This window comes from Haliotis cracherodii, unplaced genomic scaffold (genome assembly GCF_022045235.1).
Source record: "Haliotis cracherodii isolate W230 unplaced genomic scaffold, xgHalCrac1.p SCAF_11, whole genome shotgun sequence".
Taxonomy (NCBI): Eukaryota; Metazoa; Mollusca; class Gastropoda; order Lepetellida; family Haliotidae; genus Haliotis; species Haliotis cracherodii.
Genome location: NW_027266266.1, coordinates 20005981 through 20028824, shown reverse-complemented (window position 1 = coordinate 20028824; position 22844 = coordinate 20005981). Strand labels below are relative to the sequence as shown.

Here is a 22844-nt window from a genome sequence, read left to right as displayed (position 1 = left end):
ATAAAGTATCTCAAAAATCATAATATGGAGTGCATAACAAAATGTCCACATGCCCAGGAATACAAGCCAATGAACAGATTTCATACCCACAACCTGTGTTCGATGAAACTTTCTTAATAATAAACTATCAGCCTCAATAAGCCTATATTCCATTATTCCACCCTTAGATGTGTCTCCGAACCGGTATATATTTTAATTTCCTATGAATCTAACAAATATTCCATCTGTCATCTCATCAACACAATCATACAAGTCCAATCATATTCACAAGTCCTGTAAAGAATGGCGTCTGCTTGTCCTAATCAGGGACTATCAAGTTGCAGTCTATGAAGACACAGCAGTACTGGGCCCAACAAAGGCTCTAATCCCATGTCCTTTTCTAATGATCCACGTCACCGAACTATCAATGCCGGTGTGACATGGCGAGCGGGAATCAACGTGCCACTTGACATCCACAAACGTCGTTTGTCATCTTTTCATGGAGCTGACAGGCCACGCACATTTAGAAAAAAAGCATTTCATCCCCAACAAATGAAACCCGCAAACACTTACACAAAATGTCAGGAGTTTAATAGTCTGAACTGACGCCTCTAAAAGCAACCATTGGGATATTCTCAACCAGCTTCCAATGCCAGCTTTTTGGTCTTTGTGGGCTAAAAGGAAACGGTGTGTGCGGGGATCTTTTATTCTATGGAGGTAGTCGTGTGCATGTCCTAGCGGATCACTTGTCCGACCGTCGGCCCCCACGCTCGCATCGTTATCATTGATCGAAGGGGAATAAAAAACCCAATTAGCTGGACTGGGTGAGTAAACAGTACTTTTCTCAATCCAACCTATAGTGAGCTCATTCAAACAAAATGGCTTCCTTTCCAATGGGTCCAGGTAATTTACACAAAATTATTCCATTTTTCCTGTGATTAAACAACAAAGTTAATAGGGAATTTGGAGCGACTGCACAAATAACTGTTGCTAGGCAGCGCTTCTTCCCATGCACATAAAAAATGCGGCATGAAACATATTTCATACAATTTGCGGAAGTGATTATACTGATGCCTGCACCTGTAGTGCGGTTCTTGGAGGACAGCGCCACGGAGATCAGCTCCCAGGGATCTCATTGGGTCTTTGTTCCCTTTTCCACATCCCTGGGTATTCCTGATCGCAAATTAATTTCCATTTTGCAAGGAAGACGGATGATGTCAATAAACGCCACCCAGTGACGAGACAATGATAACAATCAACGATGCATGCTTCACTCGCTAATTACGCACTGATGGTGGGGATGTCAAATTTGTGCAATTGTCAACCAACCTCTATTGACTCATCATCTAATATTGAGATATATTTGCACTTGAAAGCATAACTTCATTACAAGCTAAATTGCTCCTGGGGCACGAGTGGTTATGACTACGTTTAACTTGACAACTTTAGGTCTGATCGAGCCTATTCAAAATTAGCTGTACAAGAAGAGAATTATGTTAATCACAAGCATATCCAACAAAGGGAGTTAATATTGGGGAAACAAACTGTCAAGATTTCTAACAATGTTTTTATTTTTATTTTTTTTTTGTTTTGTTTCACAATTAATGCCCATACTTTGATATATGGTGAATCAACACAGCCCAGTTTTGTCACATTGATGAAAAGGAATTGATTACAGCATTCAAAGAAAAATAAATTTAACTTGTTGTTTTTTTATAACAAAAACAATACTTCAGAATTACAGCACTATACAAGACACTAGCACCTGTTCAATAATGATGATGATGATGATGATGATGATGATGATAATGCCATTATTTCGGTAGTGATCAATAACTTTGTTGGATGTTATGATGCCAAACTGACATGTCCTGAATAGAAAACTATACTTCAAAATATTTTTACTACACGACACAAGCACCTGTTCAATAATAATAATATGCCATCATGAAACCTTGACAATGCTGATGATGATGCCGACACTACGGCAGTGATCAATACCTTTGTATTGTATAGTGTTACATTCTGCATCAATACTATTGCACTATCCACCTTGACACTGTAATATATCATGTCAAATTGCACTGGAGCTTAAACTTGTTTTCCTAAATATTGACAAAGTGCAAAAATATTATTTACAGCACGAATGATTGTGAAAATATTTCTGATTGCGAAGGTATTGCTATTTTTTATGGGGGAGTATTAACACATATTGTCAAGCCTTCATGCACAGGTGAATCCTTACGGGTTTCATTTGAACATGTGATGGTAGCTTTTTCAATAATATTATCCTGCAACAAACATCATTATTATTCCCAGAGAGTCAATACTATTTATATCTTTTTCTTAGTCACATGTTATCAACCTTGTCATCCTGTTTATAAAGTGCCATGTTGGTTTCTTGTTTAACGCTGTCATCAACAATAATTCAGCCATATCACATCAATCTGTAAATAATGAAGTATGGACCAGACAATCCAGTGATTGACAACATGAGCATCGATCTACGCAATCGGGATAGGAAGACATTCATCAACCAAGTCAGCGAACCGGACCACCCGGTTTCATTAGTCGCCTCTTATGACAAGCTTGGGATGCTGAAGACCAATTTTAACCTGCATCTTCATGAGTCTCAATCATGACCAAGTTGGTAATTTTGTTAACCCGACTTGAGGCTTTCCAAACTGGTTAAAACATGTTTCAGAGAGTCTCATAACTATCAACATTAGAGTTTTGGTACTTCAGTAAATGCCATGGATGCAGTGAATTTCAGAACTTGAAATTGATGACCTGTCGCAATAGACAAGGAGTGAGTGAGTTTAGTTTAACGCCGCTTTTAACAGTATTCCAGTTATATCACGGCGTGTCAGCTTAATGTGGGAGGAAAGCCCGAAGTGATGCAGGTCTCAGACGTTTACCACTTCGGTGAAACCCACGAGCACGGGTATGGTGCTGACAAACCTAGAAACATAATCGGGGTGAACCGGGATTCGAACCCACAATCATAGGTTTCTGGCGTGCCCAAGGGACGCAACTCTGCACCCGTGCCACCCAATAGACAAGGAACACAACATCATTGATGCATATTGTTACCTTGATGGATCAATGGCTGTCGCAAGGCCAGGGATATATACACCAGGTGTGAACAAGCCAAAGCAGCTACTGATGGTTCAACAATGCAAAACCAACGATTATTAGATGTTGATATCACAGATCAAACAGTGGACAGATTGACGTAGGATTGATCTCAATATCGTTGCAGTTGGCTGTAATTGAATGTCACATTTTTGTCTTTCTTTCTTTAGGTGGCTCATTGATTGTATATTGAATACAAGTATGTAACAAGTCATATATGAAATTGACAAGCAGGATGTTCACAGCTGGTGCAATATATGTACAATCTGATGAAACACACTTTAAACTGTCCTCGCATCACTGACACTGGTGGCTAAGTATCATATTCATTATACATATTTCTATTAATTGATCGAGGCAGTATGTTCCTGTGTGTTGAAATTAATGTGCAGTCTTATCGATTTCATGTTAAGTTCTGCTGTAAACCTAAGAATTTACATCACAAATGAATAATTAATTTCTATTTCTGTCAGTGCAATTTGTTCTCGGAACATTATGGCAAATTTATTCCTATTCAGAAACATGAAACACATTAAAAACTTCAGTTTTTAAAGTCCTAAGGCAATAGCCAAGCATAAACATTTCAAACATAAAACTCTGTCCTATTACTGAAAACAGTAACAAATCTTTCATTTCTTCATGATTCATCAGCAATTATCCCTAATTAACAAACCCAACAAAATCACATATATCAAAAACATCAACAGAAATTATGGATCATATTTTCACCATTACCATTCAAAATTCATTAATATTTCAAACTAATAACCCCACATCAGGAAATAAAAACTACACTAAAGAAATTAATTCCTTCAAATCTGCAACACATAAATGAGTATGTTTCCCTAAAAAGCCCCCTGGGGATGCCACAGGAGTGATTTCACATGGAGAAAGAGATGTCAAATGCGATACAGCTATCTTTCCCACTCTAGCAGTGATATACAAAAGCACATCTAATCAGAAAACAGGCACTTATCATACAATATTCATGATGTAACACAGTGTCCCCGACAAGTTCTATTTCTGTACCTACAGACTACGCAGTGCGTTAATCTTGGCTATAGCTACCTGTCGGGGGCTCTCCAGGTCACATGGTTGACTTAGAGAAGGAGAATCCTCCACAACAATGTAGTCCACCAACTCAGCTTTAGTATCCACCACCAAATCCATACTCGGAAACACCACTCTCCAGGTCACTTGTCAAATAAGTAATAATAGACGTGGGTCAACAAAGAGCGCCCCCTGTTGACAACCCACGGAGGCTCACAGAGAAGGCGGGTGAACAGGCGATGGATTCCGGGATGTGGAGGAAGTCGCTGATAGATTGCCTCAGTGCATCATCCCTAGCTCTGTGTGCATCTCATCTTCGCTGAATCTTTCAACTGAGAAATTACTTGTCAGGCGAATAGCCCTACTCCGCTATCATAAAACTCAATTTATCAGTGGGACTGGTCCAGTTATTGAGCTGCCTCCAAGCATCAGACTAGCAGGGGGAAATAACGCAGCTAAACATCAGGGACTTTCATAAATGATTAAAGAAGCAGAGAAATTGATAGCAGTTAGACGCATTGAGCCAGAGTGGCAAGGGAGGTAACTCTATCTGACACAAACCATGTACAGCCTGTTAAAGGGGCAACCGGGCTACACTGTAGAGCGCGGCTCGCTCCATGATTCATGGAATAATTTGCAGTAGAAAAGCCAGGGTCTACATTCCGCTGACACTATGAGTTTTATTGATTAAGGGATCAGTGCCTCACTGGGTTTTTGCGAGCGAGCCACATTTTCTACACCATCTTCATAAATTTATCGACATCTTTTTCTGCTTCAAGGAAAAGCATGTGCCCTTACTGGCATGCCAATTCAAAATGGCCGCCCTGAAGCAGATGCAGCTGTCGAGCATTCGACCCTCTTGATATTCACAAGATTTCTCACCAGCAAAATGAGCTAAAATAGGGCTAAATTTCACCCCATTGAAAGAGTGACTGTTGACCTGATTGGTCTGCTCACTTAAGCTTCCCCTGAATATTTGTATACAGAGCCTCGATCTGATAACGTACAACCTATAATTAAGTTGAGGCAAGCAAACATAATAATTACAAGAAATTATTTAACTATTTATTAAATTTCAAATTCAAAAGTCAAACCATTTAGTGATCATTTTGCTCAAACTCTAATTTGTTTCATTTCATTAAATTTTACATTTTTAGGTAAATTCATTACATCAATTAAACATCTGACTATCTGATCAAACAAAAAATAAACAGTTTGGTAATAAATTCTGTTTATGACAAAAATTAATGCTCTTCAAAATGTCAAATAAATTTAAAAGTCACTTTAGCCTGGTAGTTCATATTACCCAGAGTTCCATTCATCACGTTGAATATTTATGGCTCCAATACATCATTTGTTCCTGTTGAACAGCAGATGGGGCCTATGTTTCTGCTAACAGCACATTAAGCATATTGAAATTTTCTTCATACACAATCATGATATCATCTGTTAACACGCTTCCATCCCAGTTCCTATCAATCTACGACATGCATGTCATAATGAAAGCAAATTACTTATGTACAAAATAAAACTGGTGTGCTTCGATTATTGCTGTTACATGCAATTGCCTGTTGTTGTTAATAGTGAATTTCACAACGGCTGCAGCTAATGGGGGTTGAATTTGAACGGATAGGAACAGAATGGTCAATGTTGGCAGAATTGTTATTCAGAATTATAGGAAATATACTGAAGTAAATTTCACAAGGACAACAGGTTGTAGGTGTTGATTTCAGTCTGAGTGGCAGGAGCAAGCCTGCTACAACAACAGTCCCTGGTGTTGATTACGTTATGAATTGCTTATTGCAGATCTATTCCAAATTGACATCCAGGGTGCAATTTACTCCACGTTGTAAATATTGAACGAACCGAGTGCCAAACCATAAATAGCACCCACTTAATGGGAGCAATTAAACCTAGCTTCAGAGTTCGCAGTTCTTTGATACGAAGAAATACTTTTGAAATGCAGTTAAGTTAAAACGAGGTCACGCCAGTGCATCAGGAGGTCCAGGAAACCTATTCAGACGCTGGCTTTGAATACAACGGTTTGGTTGTGTTTTTTAACACCATATGGATTTGATAATACTAACACTTTCACTGCCTTTCTCATAGAGATTTACTTATGAAGTGGATGATGTTTACAAGTAATGAAATCAATTTACACAAGCGTAGGATCATTCATGATGACGTCTTCAATTAAATTGTCAAAGATGGGAAACATATTTTGGTCTTGCATGAATAACTTGACATAAATACAGTTGATCTTTATCTGAATCACTCACACAGACTAGATGTCTTATCCAGATAAATGATAAACCAAAACTTACAAAATATCTCATTAACACTGTAGTTGGTGAGTTTGAAAGTTGCGCTTAACACTGTAGTTGGTGAGTTAGTAAGTTGCGTTGAACATTGCTTTACAATATCTCATCTCCGAAGAGATGCAGGTCTTACCACTTCAGTGAAACCCATAAGCAAGGATATGGCGCAGACAAACCAAGAACATTGATAAATGAGAATCTGGGACTTAAACCAAAAACCATAGGTTCCTGTCATCTTAAGGGACACAACTCTGCACAGCGAATTGCAGCACCATAAACAACAAGGCCACATATGCCCCCATCTCATAACAAAGGGACTTAAGTATTAAAAGATTAAAGGAACGACATTTAAATGGAATTTTAATCACACAGGTTGGCTAGTCCAGTTGTTGGTGTTGCTCCTTGCCTTCAACTAGTCTGGGTTTGAGTCCATATGAGAGAATGAGTACGGTTGTATGCTGCCTTTAGCAATATTCCAGCAATATCATGGTGAGGGACACCAGAAATAGGCTTCACACATTGTACCCATGTTGGGAATCGAACCCGGGCAGTTGTCGTGACAGGCGAACACTTTAACCACTAGGCTACCCCAGCGTCCTTGAGTCCAAATGAAGTGTATGAACCGGACCCCAAACATCCTCCAGATTGTGACTATCCGTTTGAAATCTATTCTCATCACTCATATCAATATCAGTTGTCATGAAATAAGCATCAATCAATTTCAACACTAACAAACACATACACTTCACAGCTTCAAGTAATTCAGCCTTATCGTAATGGCTATACCGCAGAGTTAATAAGGTATAACATTCCTAAATCAACTAATAACATATCATTTTCTAACCCTGCATATTTCGCCTGACATTGACATAACAACAGTAGGATTGTTACTGTACATTTCCTAATATCCATGGCAATTATTCGTCTATTCCATCCCAGATGTGCTACAACCCTGTACCCAATGAACTCCCACATTGAGTCTATAGTGGCAATTCCATGCACTATAAAACCCCTGGCCATTTCCCCTTAGGATTAAAGAAAGGAGCCTTCTACACACGACTCGGGTATAAACTACCTTCTAGCATGCGAAAAACCCAATTGGGAGCCATTTATTTGCATTTCACTACGGGTATTTATTCTTATTTAATTTCTTGTTAGGACTTAGGTAAATATTCAGTTTCTTGGAGACTGAAATGTCACCGTTGCAGACAATATTCATTCAAAGGCGAATAAACTTAATTAGGCCATGATATGTTGGGCTGTTTGTCGCAGCCGAGTCACGCCATTTAATAATGTTAGTGTAAGATGAGGACTTGATGAATAATATAGTGTCTGTGATACTGCCTCTAGGGAGTTGCAAAGAGCACAAAACTCATCGTCGTCATCATCATCATCATCATCATCATCTAGTGATGACAGATCATAAGTGTTATCATAATTCTCATCACATTTACTATTATGATGCTCCAATTGACCAAGTCATACTACAATCCAAATTGTGCACAATATCAATCAAATAATTATCTGAATCATCAACGACCACTTCATACAAACTCCTAATGGTTCACATCCAAAGTGCCATTCTCCCCTTCCATACATAATCAGTTTACCTTCTCAACTCCCTGGGGAACATACCATAACATTGTCGGCATATTGTACCCTCTATACACTAACCTCCTTCAGCTCATCGCACTGTGCCTCCATATTTGTCCACAAACCCAAACTTGACCCCGTCCCAAGCATCTCTCAAATTCACCAAACTTACATTTTTCAAAATTCATCAAACTTCCAAGTCCAACAAATACTCGTAAATTTCTCCCCGAGAAAACATGGTTGGAAAACAGAGGAGTGAGTTTTGGATCACATTGACAGGGCTGTGTGTATCGCCTGCAGACTATGTGAGAGACACTTGTTGTTTACTTGCCTGGAGTGTGTGTATCGGTCGCAGCTTAGCGACACACGTCCAGCACATCACGTAAGGTAAACACACCTATTGAATGTTTCTTACAACAGCACCTGAAGGTCAGTAGGTCAAGAAGGAGCATGGATGAAGCAGTATTGTTCTTGGGAGTCTTAGATCACAGCCACAGATGGCCACTGTGAGAGATGCCCCGATGGTGGAAAAGTGTCAGTATGGGGGGCTGCAGTGGTGGTCAGCAGGGTGAGAACCCAAGTCAAAAGCTGTACTAGCAAAGCTCAAGATAAAATGTTGAATGGGAAATGGAAAAGTGTGGTAAGTTTGGAGAGGTGAGCTTGGTGTGGAGAATTAGGCGTGAGGAATGTTTGGTGTGTTGAGGAATTGAGAGTTTGGTGATGTAGGTTGCCGAGATAGGTTTGCTGTGGTTATCTTCCATTAAAAGACATTTTGTGACCAGAGAGAATGGAATTCAAAAGTTACACTATCAGGCAGTTGAACACCCACCAATAACCAGATAGGGACTACATACACAACAATCATCCTTAAACTTCAAACATCTTGTTTTGAAAATCAAAGAATCTTACCTTGTATTGGTAGTTTAATCCAGATCAGGTGTTGCATATATCCACTATCAAAGAGTCCCAAATGAAGTGTACGTTGACCACCAGAGTGGACAAGGGACAGACACTGACCATTCTTTGTACAGATCCACAAATAAACTTTATGACAAGCTCCTCTAAACCACAAACCAAAACATCAAATTCTTGATCATGAGACAAACAGAGAACTCAGTAAAGCATTAATACCATCACAGTCAAGATCATCACCAGCAAATTATTCCTTCAACATGGCACTACTCTTCACATTACAAAACACACCAAAGCAATACAGATCCGTTGTCCAGAATTTGACAATTTGCAAAGAGATCCAGCAGCCAGACCTTGCAACTGTCTCCTTGTAGTACAATCCACAGTGACTAACCACCGTCTGGAGCGTCCAGCCTCATCACACTGACCAGTCTTCACCCAATTACACGGCCTCTCCACCAAGGGAGCTAATCAAGGATGGACAGGGGGCGTGGCAGTCATTCAGGCGTGTGTATCGGCAACATTCAATCTGACACAAATTACACCCTTGAACGATGTAACTTTTCTCAAGCCTAATGCAACGGTTGTAATTTTCCGTTTGACTGATCCGGCAAACACTAGGTTATAAGCTTTCCTCACGGCTGGTGTCCCGCCCCGACTCCATTACAGCCTACCTGGACCTTATGTGGCTCCCCCTGGTGGCACATCAATACCTCCGCCCAGGAATAGGGAACAAATTCAGGTGCCTCTCATTAAAGCCTATGATATACCTTGTCTGAATCTGATCGTTCACAAGCTACTAATTACCTCGCAATGGTATCCCATGGGGGATAATTTCCTCCTGGTCTGCCAATCAACTAAAGGCGAATTTGATAAGATAATGGCGCAGTTATCAGTCGATGAATCACTAGCGTATCAACAAATTATAGGAATTAGTCTTCTTCTAGAGCAGCAGACAAAATTCACCATATCTAGAGATGAGAGAGCGCGGCTTGGACAGACGACCCAAATATAGCGTGGTGTCTTATTGTACATGAAACAGGCCTAGCTATGTAATGACTGATTATAGGGGCTCGTTAAGTGTCTTTGAAATCGTAGCTCGTTAACATTCGTCCCGCTTGCAGACTCTTTAAATGTCGGATTAGAGAACACACTGCTGTCTGCAGCTGAAAGTTTCTTTGAACGTGTAAAAATTGACTTTTACTTCAAATTCAATTTGGAACGGCAGCGTATAATCACAGGGCGACTCCAAGGGGACAAAAAAAACTTGTACATTTATTTTTTAAAATCCATACTTCAATCTAATGTGCAAAGGTGACGGCCCCGATATTTTTACAATCCGTGAGTGAGTGAGTGAGTGAGTGAGTGAGAGTGAATTTCAACACAGTAATACAATATCCCGGCTGTTATATGGCCACCTGTAGCATTATGGGCTTGGCCTCACCTACCAATGTTTACCTGTGTGGGTAATGATCCATGCTATCAAGATACAGTGAGTGAGTGAGTTGGGTATTCCAGTTATATCACGGCGTGTCAGCTTGATGTGGGAGGAAAGCCCGAAGTGATGCAGGTCTGAGATGTTTACCACTTCGGTGAAACCCACGAGCACGGGAATGGTGCTGACAAACCTAGAAACATAATCGGGGTTAACCGGGATTCGAACCCACAGTCATTGGTTTCTGGCGTGCCCAAGGGACGCAACTCTGCACAGCGAATTGCGGCGCCTTAGACAACTGGGCCACCCGTGCCCCCCCATCAAGGTACAAGGACCTGAGGTATCACAATAGAGAGAGACTGGAAATCACCAAAACAATGTTAACATTTAGCGAGTTATTATGGCTTTATGCTACTTTCGATACTTTCTTCAGCAAAAACTGAACTAAACACGTCTTTTTCAAAGCCCTTGAAGCGTTGGCCTTGAAACTGGCCATTTCCTCTAAAAACTCATTGGCTGCTCTAAGGATATCATGGCACTGCAACAGCAAGAATGGGCTTCGTACTATCCTCCAGTGGTCAGAATGTGCTCGGATCTGAGCAGAGATTGTGAAGTTTCAAGTTACAAAATGACATTCCATAAACAGGCTCAGTGCTGGTCCTTATCCAGAGGGGCCTTGGGGTGGCTTATCTTAAGACATATAACGGAGATCATATAACCAAACAAAAACCACTGTATATCAAAGTATCAATGCATTGTACCAGGAATGAGATCCAAATTGTTAACCGATGAGGGAATGCTTCAGCCACATGGCCACTCTTAAGACACAAATTAGGTGAATCGGTGTGGAGAGTGACTGAATCAGAATGTTTCATCTCCCCATGGGCAACTCTAACACAATGACAATCAAGTAACCCAGATGATCCCAGCAAACCAATGTCAGATTACGCCAACACTTAATCAGCAGGCACTATTGTTTCCAGAACGATTCTCACACAAAAATTTCAAAAAAATAAAAACAAAACTTTTCACCCCAAACGTCCCAAACATTTTCAACAGACACACAGAACAATGAAAAGTACCTTGTCCATGCTTGAGTGTTCCGTCTGTGTGAGCCGAGTGGAGATCAGATGCCAAGCTGCACACATTCGCTACACGGACATTCATATTCTCCTCAGTCTCTCCATTAGCATAAATGCAAACTGATGGGATTACTAGTTTATATTGACATTCACAACATAACATTTCATCACGCCATGTTCCACAACACACGTTTCCATGCCCTGTCAGTATACATAAAAGCCTCTACAGCTATACAATAGAATACATAATAATATTTGTAATTTTTTTATCAAACCATTGAAACTTGACAAGAATAACAATAAGCATTATCTATTGTCCATTCCAAATGAAAATTTAAAAATATGCAACGAGACATTTATGATGGAGCAAAAAGCACCTGGCTTGAAATCCAATATGGCTTCAAATACACGGCTGATCCTCTTCATCTGATAAATTCATTTGTCAACAAGAAAAAATATGTCCACCAATTCCAAGAGGACTCGAAGAATTTGACAAATGATGCTTGCCTTTTTTCCAAGGGTCACATCAAGTGGATCAAATTCTTTTCACCACTATTTTGCTTTTACGCCCAATGGAATCTGTTTCAGCAGATAATCGTGACTGATTATTCTCTGGCGTTGACGTTTTATACTTTAACAAAACCTATGCCCCCAAATCCAAGATTCTTTCCACGTAGACTTCCAATGATAAATTGCAAACAAGTAATATCATTAAAAAGTATCTTCTTCCACATCGTCTCGGCGGAACAGTTGTGTTCTATGCAACAAATTGGAGCCCAAAGATCTCTCTATATACCAGCGTCTAACAAGTTGACAATTTTTTGGTCTACGTTGTTCCAATTATTGGAAACATTGGAAGCAAAGCGACCGGTATTCAAGTATTTATCATGGAGCGATATGCCTGCCCTAGTACTGTCACCCAAGAGGAGGACGACTGTTCGGGATGACAATTAGATGGTGCCAATGGGGTTTGTCCTTAGGGATCAGGCCAAATCCACTTGGGCTGTGAAATAACAAGTGTATTTGCTGCTCAAATTATAGACCTCGGGGAAATTCTATGTGGAGGCAAATGAAATTTATTGGAAATTCTATTTTTCTTGTTGATGAGAGTTCCTCGCGTTGATTGTCGCCCCGGTGTGCAGTGTGCGCAAATTGGATCTCGATTTCACTGCGAATAATGCAATTTTCATGCAAACTGCTCGGGAGTCATGGCACAGGGTACTGTTGCAACCGTGACCCCAATCAGTATCCCTGATGGCTCCCCAGGGACCAATAGGTCCATGAATATCAGGGAGACTCTAGGCATGCTACGATCAGTGTCATAAATTGTTTGGGGTCCCAGGGGTTTATTCATGCCAACACAGACAGCTACCTTCAAACACCATTCCATCTCATGTCCGTCGACAAGGTAAAACTTTTACTACTCCCAGTACACCAACGACCGCCACACCGTGTATGGCGGCTAAAAAGGTTTCGTGGCAAATTCATCATAAAGAGGCTACTGTGAACAAGACGGGCCTCACGAGTGTCAATCAGCCAATCAAATCGGGTCTCCTTCCCTGTGATCTCTGTATTAAAACTGTAGTCTCTCGCACACATTAACATCCTCTGAAGCGACTTGATGGCGATCACTGTATCCGCATCCTTTGAAGGGTAGCAGGGAACTATCAAATCAAACTCAACGCGTTAATATGTGGATCTATAAATAATGTGTTTATCAGTAGTGGCTGGTTGGCAAGTTTAACACCTAATTATCGCGTTAGTGCTAAAGCTCTGAAATCCAATTGCGCGTAATTACCAAACATAAAGGCTTGATTATCTTGTTCTGTAGTGTTAACAAGCTTTCTTATCTTAGACTCTTCAAAGACACACATACATTACTGGCGGCTGAAGGCTCACTTTCAGGCATAAATACCACATTAACCAAAAACATCCCCAATTTCTTCAGTTTCAAGAGAGGAATGCAACAGCTTCTAAAGTTAAAGTCAAAATTCTTGATTTATATCTGTCAAGCATAAAAAATCAAGCTCTGTGTAAAAAAATCAAATGAGCATCCGTGTTCAAGTGCGGTGAGTGCATTTGGATGAAAAGATAGAATTTGACATTAACTGTTCGTAAAATAAGCTCCTACCAAATCAAATTATGTTATTTATAAAAGAGTGAAAATAATCTTAGACCTCAAACAAGATTAAAATCTCTTCAAGGTTAGGAGTTTGTCTTCTGTAATATTTCTTGAGGCTAATTCGTATCCAGATTACAAGGCACTCGGAAACAAAGGCTTTGACCTTCACTTTAATAACAAATTCACAGGAGTTAAATTGCTTTTATTTTTAACCTCCACAAAAAGCTAGCACCAAGATTACCGAAGCCTAAATTCCTGTTTGATTTTCAGTAATGTAATCTTGGTAGCTTGTTACAAATGTAATCATCTTTCGTAAAAAACAATCGAAGGTCAGAAAAGTAAGCAAAGTTGGATGAACTTGTTTCACAAGTCAAACAGCGTGAAATGAACACCTCATCATATCTCATCATAGAATAATTATCTGTTTCAAAAAATAAAAGTTAAAAAAAATTGTTGACAAGATTAGTCCATTTTCATGGAGAGGGGGAAAGGGCTAATCAAATCTCAATTTGTACATTTCACATCGCAAAATTCATTTATCTACTTGTCATGTCTATCTAAAAAAAATCACTCCCTGCTCAAACAAATTGATTGATGAATCCAATCAATTTCAGAATTACCGATAGCAGTATCACAAGAAATAAAATCCCACCAAATTAAAACCATTGTAAAACCATGGCTCAAATATTTCCCTGTCATTATCAAGGTATGAGACAAAATGAGCAGGGGGGGGGCACTTAGTATCAATATATCCTTGGTTGTTGGCTTGTTATTTAACTTTAACGCCGCACTCAGCAATATTCCAGCCATATGACGGCGGTCTGTAAATATTTGATTCTGGACCAGACAATCCAGTCATTGACATCATGACCATCGATCCATGCAATTGGGATTCAATCGATGATATGCATTAACCAAGTCAGTGAGCCTGACCATCCGATCCCATTAGTTGTCTCTTACGACAAGCATAGTCGCCTTTTACAGCAAGCATGGGTTGCTGAAGACCTATTCTACCCCGGAATCTTCACGGGTCTATCAATATATCGACTCGGAAGTAATCATGACAAATTAACTATAGAGAGGGGAAAGAACAAGGTGGTCCTGGACTTTTTTGGAGGAGAATATATCAATTAAAAATAAGATTAATTATTCTGCATGTTTAGGGATAAAAAAACAACCCAACTATGTAGACCTACAACTTAAAATATAATATTAACTAAATTGATCCTATAATTGTTTAAAATTGAATTTTCGGCCTTCTCATTGTCCATCATAACCATGGTTATCATAATAAATGTAAACATTTCTGTGAAGGTGCATTATGAATTTAGTATCGATATTCATATATATGTGTTGATGCAGTATCGACATGAAAAAATTACCGATACATTGATATCGCGATAAATGTCAATTTTTATTATAAGCTATAATGTTGCTTACATCAATAGGTTGTAAATATCACAGGTGATATCTATCTCTCATTGACCGAACTATCGTCTCTGACCTTCACAGCTGCAATGACAGGCAAAGCCACCCACAGGTAAATCTCTTAAGCAGGTGTAAATGTCATTAAGGAAGGTGTTAGGCCATATTGTGCTTATAAACCAACTGGAAGAATAAAATCTGGTACAATAATGAGGAATCAAAGCTTTATGAGATTTTAAGCCATCTGGAGGATTAGTAGGATTTGGTGTTAAACTGTTCCATCTGGCGAATCGAAATCTGATCTGGTATGTGTTGGAAATTAACAAAAGCTGTCGTTATTAATGTGTAATCAGACCTTTTGATTGTCAAAGCATATTTCACAGATCCGTCACGGGAACACAATAATACTATCTGTTAGCCTGATAACCCATTTTCATTAATTCCACGACATAAAAATTGAACGTATCTTCTTTCAGAAGCCATTTAGTCTCATTATCATCTTCAGTCAACAGTTTATGGGTATCATCCATTTCCTCTTTCCTGATGCTATCATCATCATCAATAAAAAACTAGATCATTAACATAATAATGGTAACAGTAACCCAAGTCTTCAAGGAATGCCAACCGTTTCATTATACCATTATAATAATGTGTGAGTTGGTTTAAAGGCGCCTTCCTATCACAGCAGGGGAACACAGGGTATGAGTACCTATCTAGGGAATGAAACCCAGATTCTATGTGTGACAAGCTGATGCCTTGACCATAAGGCTACCCATTGACCTCTTTAACGAATAAAATTATAGTAATCACAATCATGTTATCAAAACTTCCCCCTATTTCAATCCAAATGTTCGAACTGGCTAAAAAGATTGATAAATCGGAAATATCTTCGATTGGAAGAAATATTTATGAATATCGACATGAAAATTATGTCATCAATAATATCTTACACAACCTGTTGTGATGAAATAACGTTTTAATTTACCGATGCAGACTTGTTTTTGAACATAGCTGAAGACGACAAGCAGTCGATTTTATCTTAAATGTCCACAAAGAAATCAATGAAAAATTGTGTCACCAGTGACGTGAAATATGTTGTTTTGTCTCTGAGCTCTTGGCATTTTTGCTCAAAGTTACTTCTCTTGTACTTATTGATAATTGATTGCTATTTCGTGAACGATTATCGATCTGTAAGAATTATATCAATAGCCATCCCTACCAAATGTGCATCATCCTCATCCTCCTCCTCATCATCATCCTAACCACCCAGCTACCCACCATCCAGTTTAAGTAACAAAATCCTTATAATCATAATCATACTCATCATCACATCAATTTTTACTCAAAATTCCAACCTATTTCACTCCAAGTTTGCATAACGCAAATATGACAATAATCCTGATCATGACATTATCCATTGCAAACAAGACTTACAAATCCTTCCTCAACCATGTACGTTCATACACAAGGGCTAAAGCGTTCATTTCCCTCAGCTCTAAAACACTAAGTGGTTCCAACAGCTTCGTTCCTTTCCTTCTATCATGTTTACTGGACCCACTGGGGGAAGGATAAAGGCCCTTGGACTCAACAACTGACATAAGTGGGTGTCCTACAACATGTACACAAACTGATCACAGCACAACTTGCAGCACAACTATGCATCAGGAAGCAATAACGCTCTGACAATAAAACTGTAAACGTTTAATCAGGTTCACAAGTTCAACTTTCTAAGACTCTTGAAACTTGCCTCCACTTTAATGCACATCTGTACGATGTCCTCCACAACTTCCTGATTAAGAACACAAATACAAAACTTAAAAAAACTCAATTGGATTCCGGCCATAAAATTCTGGCTCCAAACTTTTCAATCTTGCCTGGGAGATAACATGTCATATTTTCATAAATCTAGACAGTTGTTCAATGTTTTTTTCAAATTCGGCACAACCAGTTTAATCTTCAGGATATAAATAATCGAACCAGTATGTATATTCGAAAATGAAAACTCACATTCTGTTGGCAGAGACAATATCCAGGTCAGCAATGTTAAAGAAATCGACACAAGGGCCAGACAACCAGTAATTTCATATTCATACGTCAATATTAGTCCAAATCCTGCAATTTGCGAAGCGGAGGCTGGGAACCTGTGATACTGACGACTGATTGACGGCAATAAGCACCAAACTGACAGCATAAAGCCCCTGATTCAACATGTACATGACAGTTATGCAATTCTCTTAGCTGAAATGGACGACATAAACCCCATATCAGATTGAGGCTCCCAGGAGTCAGGTCTTCTGTAACCTGTATTATACATTACAACACCAACATGGAGAAACATCCATAACTACCGGCCAATATCTGACGCAACATGGAGCAAATACTTTCACTTACATAAACACCTTTCATAAAATGTGTAACATTTGCCTGACCCTTGCTAAAGTGGTCCAACACTCATATGAACCCCCTGGGCATGGTTTAAGTGATACTTACATGAAATAAACATATGTAATAACACTTGCAACCAGTCACTCTGCACTAATCAGCTGGATCTGTTACGTACTTAATGTGCCATTGACATGTAATAGACCTCAAATGTCATAATCAGTTGAGACATGTTTCCATACTTCTGATTATGAAGATCTGGAGAATTTAGGGATTTTAGGCTAAGATGAATTTCTTCCGAAGGCAGCACCAATATCGTAACAAAACACAGTTACCATTTTTTCACTACTATCTTTAGGAATTTTAGACTTGTAGCAGGAAAAAACGTAAAAAATTCCATCTGTGAAGAACAGTTAAGAAACTGAAGTAGGAAACATCTATTGAAACATATATCGCCACTCAGAAAATATGTCACTGGACCCCAAAACAAAAGTAAAGACGCAATGAAAAATTAATCTTACAAAGACATCTGACTATTGTATCAGTATCACTTCATTTCAGAATAGAAACCAATCCAAAATTACAAAGATCAAGAGTCCTAAAAAAGCCTATTTTCTTTGAATGAAACGAAACAAATATCTCCTCTCAATAGATCCATTACAAGGATTGATTGTTAGAAACCAAAATCTGAACCATTATGCAGGCATCATTTTCTTGAAATAAAAATATTTGTGTTCTCATTTGTACAAAGACATTATTGAAGTATAAGATTATTGAGAAATAAGATAATCAAATAATATTTCTATCAGTACAGAGAGAAAAGTGAAACATGAGGAAGATAATGATCTTCTAATGATTTTTGAATAAATCAGAAATTCTATCTATGAATTTTAGAACCCAATAAGAAAGTTTCAAGGTAATTTGACTTCGGTAAGATGTAGCACATCTGTGCAATTATTGGTGTATCAGCCATTTTCGATGAAATCTGGTCCTGAGAAACTTCACCCAACTTCATCTACCATTACTCAACCTGCTATCACAATCTTGTTTCTAAACTGTCTCATTCCTACCTCCTACCTTCCTCCACGTCGTGTCCTGCTCAACAATCATCCATTTGCCCACCTCAAACCAACCCTCACCTTCCATTTCCCCACCTCGAATAATCCTCCACTTTGTATGACCTTAAATTTCCACACCTCAAATCATCCTCCACTTTGTATGACCTTAAATTTCCCCACCTCAAATCATCCTCCACTTTGTATGACCTTAAATTTCCCCACCTCAAATCATCCTCCACTTTGTATGACCTTAAATTTCCCCACCTCAAATCATCCTCCACTTTGTATGACCTTAAATTTCCCCACCTCAAATCATCCTCCACTTTGTATGACCTTAAATTTCCCCACCTTGAATAATCCTCCACTTTGTATGACCTTAAATTTCCCCACCTCAAATCATCCTCCACTTTGTATGACCTTAAATTTCCCCTCCTCAAATCATCCTCCACTTTATATATCACCTTCTATTTCTCCACATCCTCCACTTTATATCGTGTTCCATTTACCCACCCTATATATCCTCCACTTCATATCGCCTCCCATTTCCCCACCCCATATAGCCTCCACTTTATACCGCCTGCAATTTCCCCATCCCATATAGCCTCCACTTCATATCACCTCCTATTTCCCCACCCCATATAGCCTCCACTTCATATCACCTCCCATTTCCCCACCCCATATAGCCTCCACTTCATATCACCTCCTATTTCCCCACCCCATATAGCCTCCACTTCATATCACCTCCCATTTCCCCTCCCCATATAGCCTCCACTTCATCCCACCTTCCATTTCCCCACCCCATATAGCCTCCGCTCCATATCGCCTCCAATTTCCCCACCCCATACAGCCTCCACTTCATACCACCTTCCATTTCCCCACCCCATATAGCCTCCCATTTCCCCTCCCCATATAGCCTCCACTTCATATCGCCTCCCATTTCCCCACCCCATATAGTCTCCGCTTCATATAGCCTCCGATTTCCCCACCCCATACAGCCTCCGCTTCATATCGCCTCAAATTTCCCCACCCCATATAGCCTCCGCTTCATATCGCCTCAAATTTCCCCACCCCATACAGCCTCCGCTTCATATCGCCTCAAATTTCCCCACCCCATATAGCCTCCGCTCCATATCGCCTCAAATTTCCCCACCCCAAATCCTAGTCAGTTTAGTATCTCTCCTTATCCCTACCCCACCCATCATAATCTGTTCCCAAAACCCTAAACGTCCACCAGATTTCAAGACCAATTTACATCTACAGGAATTTCATAAACATCATCACAATGCCAGAGTTCTTTCTTTTGTCAGTCGATACACATAGAAAAATATTAGCTTGCAGGAAAACATGCAGGCATGATTGTCACATGGAAGTCGTACACAAGCCCCAATCTTCATAACAACCTGGTGGAATAGGCGCACACATAAATCATAGAAATACATGTTTAACCTTATTAATAGCCATAGTTCACCATAATAATAGATAGTCCCAGCTATGTTAACTGCTGTAGAAACATGACCTAGGTTTAAGTCAACACAGCAAGCATTAAGAGCAAACACACATACATCTCGTAGGCAATTATTATCGACACACCAATAACATGACAGGGGAAGGGTTGCTTCTGTCCAATACCATTCTACTTACCTGCAATGTACCAGCCATTAAGAGCAATAGATGAGAACATGTTTCATCGCATGAACGATCAAAGACAAATTATTGGATTGGACTATTATGGTCAATCGCCCATAGCAAGATTGAACTCAGAATAGCTGTGAAAGTCCAGATATGTACAGACGAGGGACTGTATGTCCTAGGGTGGAGATGAGATATAACAGCAATTGACATGCTCGTGTGGACATAAATGCTTTCAGACGACAGATATTGGCATGAAGAAAAGCAGCATTTGTTTGACATCAGAGAATTCAACACAAAAAAACATGTTGATTTTTTTACTGTACATGTATGATGTGAAAACATTATATCATTCATGCAGCTTTTTTATCAAATTAAATTAGGCGATCAAAGGATTAGTCATTTTATCATAACAAATGTTATTATATCTGCTGTACAGGTAAATTAGGCTAGGCTGAGTACTGTGTGAGGCATATGAAAAATACAGCCACTCTGTGAACAATAAATGATTATTTCACACCGATCATGACGCATTCTAGGCTACACGACAAAAGCTTTGCAACGGGTTGAAAAGAAAATCACCAAAAAGACAATCTGCCCCACTTCACTGTGGCTCGATTACTACAAAGCCCAACAATGCCAGGACTGACAAAACAAGACAGCTTGTCCTCTGCTGCGGTCAGCCATATAACACACTGGACATTTAGTGGACACTCGAGCCGAGCAGGGTCAGCTTGAACCTTGCCACACAGACGAGGAAGAGTGATTCACGCGCTGGCCCTTTCACACTCGAGTAAACATGGCCGATACTCCACACTCTTTGAATGCAATTTTCTGTTCATCCCCCATGTCAATTTCAGAAATGGACGCGCAATATACAACAAAGCAATTGCTATCTACGACGGACATAAACTCGCCACCTACCTGGTCATCTTCGCTCTCACTTTCACATTCAGGCTGAAAGAGTAGGAGACAAAGCTCATTAATATTCACGGAGCACAGTAAACAGGGCAAGGCATGATGGGTAAGGCTGACCTGCTAAAATATTGATCAGCTTCTATCGGCCCGCAATTGGCGTGACACGGAGCTACGCACGGCCTCTCCAGTTGTCGGATAACATGGGAGCTCTTCATTTATGTCAACCGTTTTCATCCTAATTGTTTGCCAACATCGGAAGCAGTCTGATAGGAGGTTGGTGGTGTGATACCCTTCTATCTTGGTACGATTGATCTGTATCTATCAGACCCATTTACACACAAATAACCATTAATTTCTGACAATGGAGTCAATACTGTTTAGTGAATAAAGGAGAGAGATTGCAATATTGATGTGTTAAGTGTACTCTCTTGGTTTTGTTTTCATTATTCCAATATAGCAGGGTTATTTCATTAGTATTTATGGATTCATAACAATTAAGTGCTCAATAAGCTGCCAAGCTTGGAGATCTCAATAACACAATTCTCTGTTGGTTTTATATGAGAATATTTTGTACCATAAGCAAAGATTTTATTTGGGGGATTTTATCGGATTAAATAATGCTTTGTATAATTTGTTTGGATTTTGAAATTTAAAAGTACATTGTTCCTATCATTAAATAATGCTTTGTATAACTTGTTTGGATTTTGAAATTTAAAAGTACATTGTTCCTATCATAAAATTATTATTGGTTTTCATTTTTCTTTTCATACACCATTTGAAAGTAACAATTATTGATTCATATATATAATGTTCACATGTTATATTACTTTACACAAAGAGCTCATTTTTTCTTTACATTCTCAGAAAACAAAATATTGTGCGAGTAGTCAATGCAAAACAATTCCTATTTCAACATAAGACAGAAAACCAAATAATTGGACGCCAAATCAAAGGTCAAAGTATTAAGAGAAAAAACATCTTAAAGCCCATCAATTTAACTGACATGATTCATCTCTTAAAATCAAGGAAAGCAACAAGCCAAACTTCTTGACATAAAATGATTGCAGAATCAAACTCCATCACATAAGCGAGATTGACAACATCGTCGTGTCTCCAATGTCATTTGTCAGATTCATATCAAAGAAGAGCCATTTGAAAACAGTAGCCACGATCATTCGGCTGCTTTGGCTTCCATTTACTGGTATGCTTTTCTGACAAACTATCAATTTTAATCTGATATTCAATATGGTTCTTTCTCTGATCTCAAATGATTACTTTCTCAGGTTAAAAACTTCGATCTGAACATGACAGCTTGAAAAGAATTTTACATTGATATTAGTATTGCTGATTTGATCAAAAAAATCTTAAAAGCATGTTTTGTCGAACAGGATCATTTCTCAAACCAATACCATAAATAGATTTTTACTTTGAAATTGAAATAAGAGGAACACATTACATCCTTGTGTTGAAAGATGGAAAGTAATTGAATACAATACTTTTGGGGCATTTTCTTTTTTTTAATGAAGATTTAACACTTTTTGGGGCCCGGACACATTGTCTGATTCTTGTGGATTGTATATAATAAAAGGATTCAAGTCAGAAAACTTTGTTTATGATCTTAGACGTCCAAAACAACAATGCCAGAAGGCTATTGCTGTTTCAAAGTTTGATTCCATGTACCGTACCAATTAAAAACATTCTTATCATTTGACTTCAGGTAATAATTAAAAAATCTTCTACTGAAAATCTGGTTTTATGCAGTGAGGAGTATTTAAAAAGACATTTACAACCAATCTATTACTTCTT

General features: G+C 39.0%; 1 protein-coding gene across 4 annotated transcripts in view; it reads right to left on the bottom strand.

Moving 5' to 3' along the window:
- The window catches only part of LOC139456309 (autism susceptibility gene 2 protein homolog), a 252368-nt gene that overhangs the window by 54414 nt on the left and 175110 nt on the right, over positions 1–22844 (bottom strand). For 2 of the 4 annotated variants that reach the window (XM_071237934.1, XM_071237936.1), the window contains one exon: positions 21045–21077. The exons of 1 other annotated variant lie outside the window; for it this stretch is intronic. In XM_071237934.1, the coding sequence (XP_071094035.1) occupies positions 21045–21077 (33 nt within the window). Of the gene's footprint in view, positions 1–4182; positions 4626–21044; positions 21078–22844 lie in introns of those variants that run through there. One more of the 4 variants, XM_071237937.1, reaches the window with a different exon arrangement.